Source organism: Acanthaster planci, linkage group LG15 (genome assembly GCF_054643075.1).
Source record: "Acanthaster planci isolate LZ-2023a linkage group LG15, COTS_SCS, whole genome shotgun sequence".
Lineage (NCBI taxonomy): Eukaryota > Metazoa > Echinodermata > Asteroidea > Valvatida > Acanthasteridae > Acanthaster > Acanthaster planci.
Window position 1 is genome coordinate 2,232,231 of NC_141791.1, and position 11,166 is coordinate 2,243,396.

Sequence of the window (11,166 nt, forward strand, 5' to 3'; positions counted from 1 at the left end):
TTGAATAATGAAATACCCGTTTGTGGTCCAGTGAGCAGCTGATTAGAAAAAGACTAGAACTCCAAGATGTCTGTGAACTTGAATTGCACTCCACAGTGAAGGACATCGTTTTGTACAAGTTTCCAGAAAATTCATTATTCCAAACTTTTGAGCCAAAATTAAAATTGTAAAGGCTTCACCGTGGATTTTCTGCCTCAGAACTGCCTCAGAATGATATTTGATGGCCCATAATATGCTCTCAGGACCATGAGACATCATTTACACAAGTTTCAAATGAATTTATTATTCTGAAATGTTGGGCCCAAATCAAAAAGGAATTTGCAAGGGCTTAGCCTGTATTTTGATTATATTTTGGCCAAAAACTGACTTTTTTACAAACCGCTTCAAAATGATTGTTTATGGCCTGTAATGTATTCTTAGGACCAACAGACATTACATTACAAGTTTTAACCAAATTCATGATTTTGAATTTTTGAGCCAAAATCAAATAAATTTGTAAGGGGTTAGCCTTGCATTTCAATTAAATTTTGACCAAAAACTGACCTTTTTGCAAACTGCTTCAAAATGATTGTTTATGGCCTGTAATGTATTCAGAGGACCAACAAACATGATCTTTGCAAGTTTTAACCAAATTCATGATTTTGAATTTTTGAGCCAAAATCAAATAAATTTGTAAGGGGTTAGCCTTGCATTTCAATTAAATTTTGACCAAAAACTGACCTTTTTGCAAACTGCTTCAAAATGATTGTTTATGGCCTGTAATGTATTCTGAGGACCAACAGACATTACATTTACAAGTTTTAACCAAATTCATGATTTTGAATTTTTGAGCCAAAATCAAATAAATTTGTAAGGGGTTAGCCTTGCATTTCAATTAAATTTTCACCCAAAACTGACTTTTTTTGCAAACTGCTTCAAAATGATTGTTGATGGCCTCTAATGTATTCTAAGGACCAACAGACATTATTTATGCAAGTTTCAACCAAATTCATGATTTTGAATTTTTGAGCCAAAATCAAATAAATTTGTAAGGGGTTAGCCTTGCATTTCAATTAAATTTTGACCCAAAACTGACTTTTTTCCAAACTGCTTCAAAATGATGGTTAATGGCCTGTAATGTATTCTAAGGGCCAACAGACATTATTTATGCAAGTTTCAACCAAATTCATGATTTTGAATTTTGAAAATCAAATAAATTTGTTTGCATTTCAATAAATTTTGACCAAAAACTGACTTTTTTCCAAAAGGGCTTCAAATTGATTCTTGATGACTCATAATATGTTCTTGGGGCCAAGAGACATCATTTATGCAAGTTTCAACCAAATTCACGATTTTGAATTTTTGAGCCAAATTTAATAAATTTAAAAGGGTTAGAGTTGCATTTTAATTATGACCCAGATTTGACTTTTCTTGACATCGCTCCAAGGTGCTTTTGAACCACCTTGAATTTATGATGTCTTTGAGGCAACCACTTGCCATAACCACATGTATATGTCAAGACAACTTTTTTTCCTGAAATTTCCCATATCTGGACCAAACTACGAAGTTCCACAAAGACAAGCACAGATGAGAAAACCTCACACCAAATTTACTCTGCATGGAAGTAACAATCTTTTAATAAATATAACTACAACGCTTTTCACCCACGGCATTTGGCTGGGCTTCATAATTACTACATTATCTAAAAGCCTGGCAACTTGTATTTGGGTGGTCTGAAACTACATCTTTCACCTACTTTGGCCATAATACGAACACCTGACATTGTTAAGGAAGCCAAAAGCATATGTGAACTTCACAGACGTTCAGATTAATTTTCTGGGTTGGTTTGGCATGACTGTCTGTTGAATGGGTTGTTTGTTGGGGCTTGGAAGCCATTAATGCTTTGATTATAAAATATTGTATTTAGTTTTTCTTTACTACCTCTGCCTTTTGAAATCTACCTGTGTCAACAATGCACACACGGCAGCGTAAGGCAGACAACTTAGATGTGACCTTAATCACATCCAATCTACATTTGCCACTGTCATTTTTACAATCTGCTTGAATTCTGCAATTAATCAAAACAAGATAAATTGGGCAGAGTACCTCAAGTATCTGGCTGTGGAAGAGGGCTGTGTTTGAGTCAAGCAAATCATTAAGACTGGAAAACTTGATACAGACAAGGAATCCAAATTCAAAACGGAATTAGCTGCATAAGTTCCTCTGGAAGTATTCAAAATGAAAACATTGCCAATAAGATCTTAAACTTTATAAAAATAAATCAAGAAATTCAAAATAATGTCATTTAGCTAAGACTGAAATGATACAATTGCTGGGTGATCTGATGTCTTTTTCCCCCTTGGAAGTGTTTCTAAGCTTCCATTAAAGGTCTTGGAAGTCTCCTTACGACTCTTTACAGAGAGTGCAAAACTCCAAGGAATCTTAACTTTCAAGTAAAGTTACTGCCTTTCTCTTTTCCTCCGTGGGGTAAAATCTTTCAGGCTGGAAATAAGACCAGGAACATTCTTCACACAAATATGCACACAAAGTGAATGTGACACTGCCAAATAAAACTCGGTATCAAGGCAGTAATGAAATGCAATCGACTTCCTGGAGGTTCTGGTATGAATCCTCACCACAGCCTCAGAGGCTCAGCAATAAGGGTGGCGTATTACCAAGACCAGTCACATCCACTGTATGTTGTGGATGTTGGTACCTATCGAGATAACCCCAATTAAAAAAAAAAAAGGAACTTTTAATCAGTTCCTACATAAAGAGGCTTAACCCATGCAGGAGCGAGCTTGTCACATTTTGTTCCATAAATCACATGTTTTTACGACAAAAGTCATCCCCTTTCAAACCAGGAGGAAAAAAAGTCATGTCATTTCTGTGAATTTGCAAGAATAAACTTCAATGAAGTTTTAAAACACATCACAAAGGTAAATATTCAATATCTGTAATTTTAATGAATATTCATAAACTTGAATATTCCTTCAATACATTTAATTAAGCTCATACATATTCAACAAACGCATTGTCTGTGCCCTTAAAACCTTCATCTTTTCCAGCAATCCACTCTCATGAAAATCTACAAAAAAGAGTTCTGTCCCTATTTTATACATGGCTCCCACAATGGCGTCTATTAAATTTGCTCATAACAATAAGAAAAACTGCCTCACCATTTTGAAAAGAAAAGGCAGATGATGAGAAGAAATTTCACGACTGGAAAAATTAACCTGGACGAACCAAGGCGCTTTTGAAGCAGAATAATACTGACAGGCAATGTACAAGCATGTTACAAGAAAAATGGATGTTTTAACAACCCGGGGATGTAACTATTTTTGAGAAGAAAACAGGGAAAGAGGTGACAGAGGTGATGCAGAGTCCATACCATGTTGTCGTCGTACACATGCTCAGTACTTATGCGCATACTCACAGTGGAGTACATATACTCACGCTCATACTGAAGTACTCATACTCATGCTCACTGTGAAGCAATGGCAGTCATACTCACAGTAAAGTATGCGCACTCATACGTTGAAATACTCATTCTCATACTCACGATGATTTACTCGTACTCAAGCAAAGGTACTCATTCTCGTGAAAATGTACTTGACTACAACACTCTTCCATAAATACATTTCAGATGCGACATAGCAAAATAAAGGTATGGGAATATGAGGGGGCCCAATGGGGTAGTTTATATGTTCCCCTCCTACTATTCCACCTCTTGTTCCTTGACATGGTAAGCCCTACCCAAGATGATGCGATCCCGCAGCAGCTTGAAGAGGACATAGTAGTTGCAGAATAGGAGTAAGGAGAGGGAGATGACGTGGTTCCAGTGGGTGTGCATGGCCAGCAGGTACAGCTGGAACAGAATCACCCCGACCTGTAGGCAGAGAAGGCCATTCAGGACCCGCAGCGGCTCGTGGAACATGAACTGAGGGGGGAACCAATTCAAGGTTAGATTCAAAAATTGGCACAGATTGGTGTCGCTGATCATTGTTGGATCTGAGACCACTATAAGACCAGTCACAAGACAATCACAAAACCAAACAAGACCAGTCACAAGACCAGTCATAAGACCAGTCACATGACCATCACAAGATCAGACACAAGACCCATCACAAGTCTGTCACAAGATCAGACACAAGACCATCAAAAGATCAGACACAAGACCAGTAACCAGACCAGTCACAAAACCCGACACAAGACTAGTCAGAAGACCAATCACATAACCATCACAAGATCAGACACAAGACCTGTTACAAGTCTGTCACAAGACCAGACATGAGACCAGTAACAAAACCAGACCTAAGACCAGACATGAGACCAGTAACAAAAGCAGTCCCAAGACCAGACAAAAGGCCAAACACAAGACCTGTCATAAGTGACCGGGTGAACAACGACAAACATTGCTTTGCTGCAGTTTATTTGAATAGCTTGTGATATGACTTCAGACCGGAGGTCTTTGTTAGTCTCATGAGGGTCTTGGATGATCTCAAGGGTTGCAACTGCAACAATCGTATCTAGAATCAGAAAATGGCTCGGTTATTTGAAACTGGGAGTGTCATTGGTCAAGTACATGTTATTACAAGTATTCAGGAGTCATCAGGAAACAATCGTTTGTAATGGAGCTGTTCTCAAAATTGCAAGTTTACATGTTGAACCGTATGTTCTAGTCATCTAAACACATGATTTGAAAAGCATTTTACACTGCCTTTCGTAAACGGACCGCACCGTGTCACCCTGCATTCTTGCACAAAGTTTACATACAGCCGAAGGTTCTCCATTTGGTTAAATGACTGTCTGAGATAATAGTGACTGCTCAGGGTGCATCTTTAAAGATTCCTTAAGGTATGGAAAAGCTTCTAAGGCCAAGCTCTGCAAAGATCAGGTGAGGAAACTGCTGGACCAATGTCTTGACTTACGTAGAATCTGGCATAGGAGCCATCTGATGGAAGCGCCACGTTCTGCTGTCCCATTGCCTTGTAAAGTCCCTTGTTGTACCTCACTAAAACCCCTTGAGGCCAGACAGTTGCGTCAGACCATCTTCAAAATCAATCAAGAATGTATTTATTTATTTATTATTTCCTATAACTAACATCTGACATACCAATATAGTATTCATGAACTTGGCCAAGACTGGTAAGCACGGACAATGGAAGTTGAAAGACAACTTTGTACCAGCCAATCAGAAAAATTTACTATCCGATCACGTTAATTCTATTTAAACTGGCATTGAGTTGGCCAAACAGTGTCTAAACAGCTGTGCTCAGTATAGAGGACTACTGCACAAAGCACAGTAAAGTCTTTTCATATTGGTCACAAAACGACACTTAATTTTATGGTTTACACATTGACTACTAACTATGAGTACACTCGTAGTCACAGGTGTACCGCATTCCGCCACTAGGAGTATATTCGTAGTCACAGGTGTACCGGATTCTGCCACTAGGAGTATACTCGTAGTCACAGGTGTACCGGATTCTGCCACAATGGGTATACTCATAGTCACAGGTGTACCGGATTCCGCCACTAGGAGTATATTCGTAGGAAATGAAAGGCTATTGCAATGTAAACTGAATACACTGAAATCATCACAGAACACAACAAATGCGCTGCTGGCAGTGTGGAGGGCGTACACCTGTAAAATGCTCATGTTCAAACAGACACCTGAAAGGTACCTATAAAATATGCGCGCAAGTGTACAACGCTTGGCAAATGGGAACGCCCCTTTGAAATTATGCGCGGCAGTCAATGTGCAAAACGGCTACAGCTCATGGCCTTCCCACGAGTGCAACAGTCTCCTCCTCCATCACCCCCCCTCCCCGACTTACAAGTGTTGTGGGGTGTTGCTGTACCCGTGGTCCACCTTCTGCCACTTGCCCAAGTGCAGGGAGCAGCGGTGGAGCGTGTCGCAGTAGTATGCTGGCAAGAAGTGGGAGCTGAACATGATGAAGGAGTTGATCCAGACGAAGGCGATCATCAGACACGCCCACCACAGGTCCAGATACATGGATGGCTGCCAAGAATGCGACGTGCATTTTAAAACAGGTTCAGCTTTGGTGACAGAATCTCCAGGTCACCTGCTATGTTTCAAATGACGCTTACACCTTTAATACTATTAAGAACAGGGGTGAGATTGACCAATGATAAAAATAGCTGAAAACAGCTGAAAAAAGCCATAGAGAAGCTGAACAGTGAAAATCTCCTATACTTTTGTACACAGCCAGTGAGGAAAAAAAAAGCTGAAATCCAAAACAAAAGAAGCTGAAATCAGCTAAAAAGCTGAGAAATCTCACCCCTGTAAGTATCCTGAATTTGCAAGAAACCAACCTCTGGCATTGACCCCTTGGCCGGAAAGGGAGCAGTTTGTACCTTACAAAAATCTAGATGTCGATGATTGATTGGGAGAGGGTTATCTTGTTTGAATTGGTGCTTTTGAACCATCCCAAATTTGCCCAAACCCCACCCTGGTCTTGGCGTCTTTGTTGAAGAGAAAGCAAGACTCGCATGAAGGATTCAGCCATTTGGGACTGATTCTGAGAACAACTCTGATTTCTTCAAACCCATGACTTAGCCTCAATGTTCTGTTTTAAGCGGATGCAGCACATATCAAGTGATTTCTCGGCTAAGTGTGATAGCAGAGAAAACATGAGTGAGTCGATTATAATATCTCAACTTGTAGGACCAGTACCCTGAACCATTTTAAAATAAAAAGTAGTCTGACATCTTTATTTTTCAAAAGTATAAAGAAGGGTTGATTTGGTCGATGAACATGATTTTGTAAACTAGTCTTTGCCGGAATTTGTTACGCTTTTTATAAATTTACAAGAGGTTCTCTTCTTTTGTAGCTTTCAAGAAATTGTAAGGTCACTTTTGTCCCCTCCCCATCATAAAAAGGGACCAGAACTGGACTCACTTGTAGAAAACAGATGGGCACAAAGCCTACATAGTAGGCGCAGACCATGGAATTGAATAGCACGCTCTTCATGCGGGTGTTGAAGTCGTACTTGAGGACGTCTGCTTCCTTGCGGACCTCCATGGGCACGTGGGTGCACTTGTGCTGGGTGGACGACTCATGGGCGCAGCCGAGCGAGGGCGAGGGAGAGGACAACGGGGAGGCGGAGACGGACTTGTCGAGGGGGGAGGGAGCCTCGCCCTTTGGCCAGAGCTTGTTGACGACCGTGGCAAAGACCGACTTGTTCAGGTCAAACGTCAAGCCATAAAGCAGGAAGTATGACACCAGACTGAAACAAATAGAAGCAAGATCCATAACTCCATGACATAACTATTTATACATATCATTAAACCCTACCCTAACCAGAATCTTTTAAAATTCACAATGAAATTTTTGGTTTTTTTGCAGGATTTTAGAGGGCAAAGAACACCAGGCCCTCAGAAATTTGTAGGGCTAAGTATTTTATGCATAATTTACTTGTTAATTTCCACTTGTACTTTGAAAAAAAAAAGAAACTCACGGGTATGCTAGGAAGAACAGATTGAGTGGCGAGTTGCTAAGGAACAGTTTCCATAGAGACCAGACAGCCAATCCCAGGACGCTGATGGCGAGAATGAACTTGATGGACTTCACCAGGTAGAACAGGACTGAGAAGACCTTGGCATCCTTGGCAACCTGCCAGAAATTAAATCTTCCCTTATTTTAAGAATTTACAAATACGGTGACAGAGCACAAACCACGACGATCCAAAGCCATTTCGTATAAAAGAATGTGTCTGAATGTCTTGGCTACGACTGATAAAAACACACAGGTCTATGGGAAATGGCTGCAGGTGCTAGCCAATTCTTTAGCTATGACAGACTGCAAGTAACACAGACAGGCAGAATTTATTTGAGAGAACATCTTGGCTTGATTTAGCATCTGTTACTCCTACATCCGGCATCCCTGGCGCGCATCCCTGGCGCCGACAAAAAAACTAACGCGAGCCTGGCAGCAAATTCAACAAAGGGCCAATGGTTCATTAGCTAGTACTATTAAGAGCGAGCATCTCCAGCTGAACAATGTCCAGTACCAACTCAATGTCCTGGCCAGGCCAGGCCGCTCCTGTCCTGTAATGTGATACCTGTGATAATTAACCCTAATCCTCCAGCCTACTTTGGCTAGAAAACCTGCCAGACCTGTAATGTGATACCTGTAATAATTAACCCTAACCCTCCAGCCTACTTTGGCTAGAAACCCTGCCAGACTATCAGACTACATAATTTGTCAAAGTGGCTAGCCTGCCCTGAGTAACAAGATCCAATAGGTCAACTCTCCCCCAAGGCCAAACAGCCTGGGAGCCTGTGGTTGCCAGTCACCCATAAGATCCAACAGCTTCCATGGTCTCAACATGGCCAGTTTGTTTGGCTGCTGTTGATTACCCAGAGCATCAAAGTGCATCAGAATTTTTCCCCTGATGCACTGTGCTGCATCTGGCTGGGTTATAGGGTTAACAACCAGCAATGCATCCGATTTGGAAAGTTGGTCTCTAAAAAGTCAACTGTCATCATCTAACATGTTTTGGATCACAGCAAAGTAAAATAGGGTCTCTGAACACTGTAACTAGTGGGGAGACAATGGGACAGTTGTTGGAATAGTAACCTGACCTCTACAATGAAGCTCCAGACGAGGCGTCTTGTCAGGACGATGATGATGAACATCACCAGGTATGGGTCAATCAAGTACAGATTCTGTCACACAAAATGAAAAGCTGGCTGATTAACAAAAAACTAACAAGAGCAGGCTTAGTTTAAAACTCGAGGAAAAACTTGCATGACCTTGCTGCACCTCAAAGTTGAAGGGCTTTCTTTGAATTGCCCCGACCCACCTTGATCCTCCAAAATCATCCGGGTGGTTTGGGAAGATTTTGGAGGATTCAGGATGAATGATGATTTCAACATTGGAGGATTTTGTTTTGGAGGATTGAGGATGAATGGTGATTGAAGCATGCAGGACTGAGGATGAATAGTGTTTTAAAGGCTGGAGGATTTTGGAGGATTGAGGATGAATGGTGACGGAAGTACTAAAGATCGGTCACATAGTGGTGCACATATGGTCACACATTATACTGTTTACATGTACATGTACCCAAGGACAGTGTGTTCTATTGTTCACCGCTGCTGGTCATAATTTATACAATCCTCAACTGCAGTGTGTTAAAACAAAGGCACATGTCTGCTTTGTTTATTACAAAAGTAAAGCCATTAGCCAACTATGCAGAAAAACAGCTTCAGCCCAGCAACCAACCTGATATGCCCAACCCTCCCCTCCCCCAAAAACCAAAAACACAAAAAACCACAAACTCGAAGTAGGGCCAGGGACAATTTTGGAGGATTGAAGATTCAGGTACCTTTCATTTTGTCATAAGCCCAAAAAATGAAGGATTTTGGAGGATTGAGGATGTACCCTCGTAAAAAGGCCCTAGTGGGTTAGGGATAGAGTTATTTCTCTCCAAACATATCTATTACAAATCTACAGCAAAGGAAAAACATAAATTGTGGTTATTTTTAATTTCTCTTATGTAATAAGGTAGGCCTTTAACTTTGTTGATGTCGATGACTGCATGAGTTTAGTCTGTGATTTGTCCAACTAATCAGTGGCAAGTCTACAGTCTTTGGCAGAGACGATCGTTAAAGACGGAGGTAGTAACTAGTATTGGTGCTCACCACGGCTGTCAGGGATGGGGACATGGGCAGCCACCAGACGGTCTTGTAGATGTTCACATACTGCAGGAAGAGCACGGTCAACAGGTACAGCACTACGGTGACCTCAAAGGTCAGGTTGCCCTCTACGGGCAGGGCTGGGATGACAGGGTGGTGGATGGGAGTGATGGTGATCAGGGTGGCCAGAGGGGTGCTGGTTGGCATGGCACCGGGCCCATTCCTAAATGGAAACGAGTCACAATTGCATCTCACTTATTCTAACTCTCCGGAACAGTTTTAGCTGCTTGAAAGCCATCCTAAATTTAAGATTTATCAAACTGTTTGACATGCTTTCACAGTAGCCAGTCTGCCCATGGCACTCTCTTTAAACACAACCAAATCAAAGTAAAATGTTTCTCACTATAATTCTTTGGAATCTGGATCCCCATTTTAAAAAATTATCATACATGTACTTGCAGAAAGACCATTAATGAGATTATGCATAGGAAAGAAACATGCACACTGATGGATGCCACTAAAGTACAAGGCACTTCTTTGGTTGTGTACAAAGATGTTAAGCCCCCTCGGGAAAATCAACAATAGGATTTTCAAAGTATTTTCTAAGAAAATTGGGAATGATTCTCAGTTTCAGATTCAAGTCTTTTCCAAATGTTCAAATTGGTGCAATAACTAACATAATACACAGACGAAAAAAGGTGGCATCAGGATGTGACATTAAACATGAGTTCCATACAGGAACATGACTTGAATGACACCCTATCATCATGATCAAGCCTGTGTACAAACCCCCCACTGACGTTAGTGACACTGACAGACTGAAACTAGTCTGAAAAATTTTGAGAATTTTCTAAATAACTTCTATCAATTTTTGATAAAAACTGATGTATCACTGCATGGAAAATTAGCAATTACCGTGTATATATGGAACTCTTCCCAAAATTCTGCCCTAACGCTAGTAGTAGAGACAAAACATGTGTCACACAACTGTCAAAATTCAATGCCTGTTTCAATGTTAATGTTACTGACATGACTGACACTACACAGTGAATACTGACCTGTGTCGAATGGTCGTCGTTTGCGCCGAGTTTCCCAGCACATTTGTGGCGTGCATCGGAGGAGGCGGGGCTGTCCGGCTAAGCTGTGGCCTACCAGGACCTCTCCGTCCTCCAGCCATTTTCCTTAGTGAAGGCAGGATGGTGTAAAATTGACAAAACCTTCAAAATAAAACCTTCCGAAATTAACATCTGTCAAGTTTCAAAGAGACTTCCACTACAAAAATCCTCAAAACAAAGTTAAATAGCGCCCTCTTGTGATATTGTGAGGTAAAAAGAAATAACCTTTGACTTTTGAGAATAATTATTTATTCTAAATTAATAGTTTTATCATAATAAACTTTAAAATTTCAATTGTTTCATGCAAAACAGTATAAATTTTATGACAAATATATTTTGGGCGGCAAAATATCACAGAATATTGATTGGTTTCAATAGTAATGACTTAAAGTTTACATATATTTGAGTG

General features: G+C 40.6%; 1 protein-coding gene across 1 annotated transcript; it reads right to left on the bottom strand.

Annotated features, from left to right (window-relative positions):
* Positions 1–1,587: 1,587 nt before the first annotated feature.
* Positions 1,588–10,950, bottom strand: LOC110974612 (transmembrane protein 39A-like). Its single transcript, XM_022226398.2, has 8 exons — positions 10,701–10,950; positions 9,649–9,865; positions 8,590–8,673; positions 7,464–7,618; positions 6,905–7,232; positions 5,820–6,004; positions 4,911–5,031; positions 1,588–3,919 (listed from the first exon to the last, which is right to left on the bottom strand). Exons 1-8 carry the CDS (start codon positions 10,817–10,819, stop codon positions 3,698–3,700), a joined length of 1,431 nt encoding a protein of 476 aa, XP_022082090.2. The 5' UTR covers positions 10,820–10,950; the 3' UTR covers positions 1,588–3,697.
* Between the last annotated feature and the right edge of the window lie 216 nt (positions 10,951–11,166).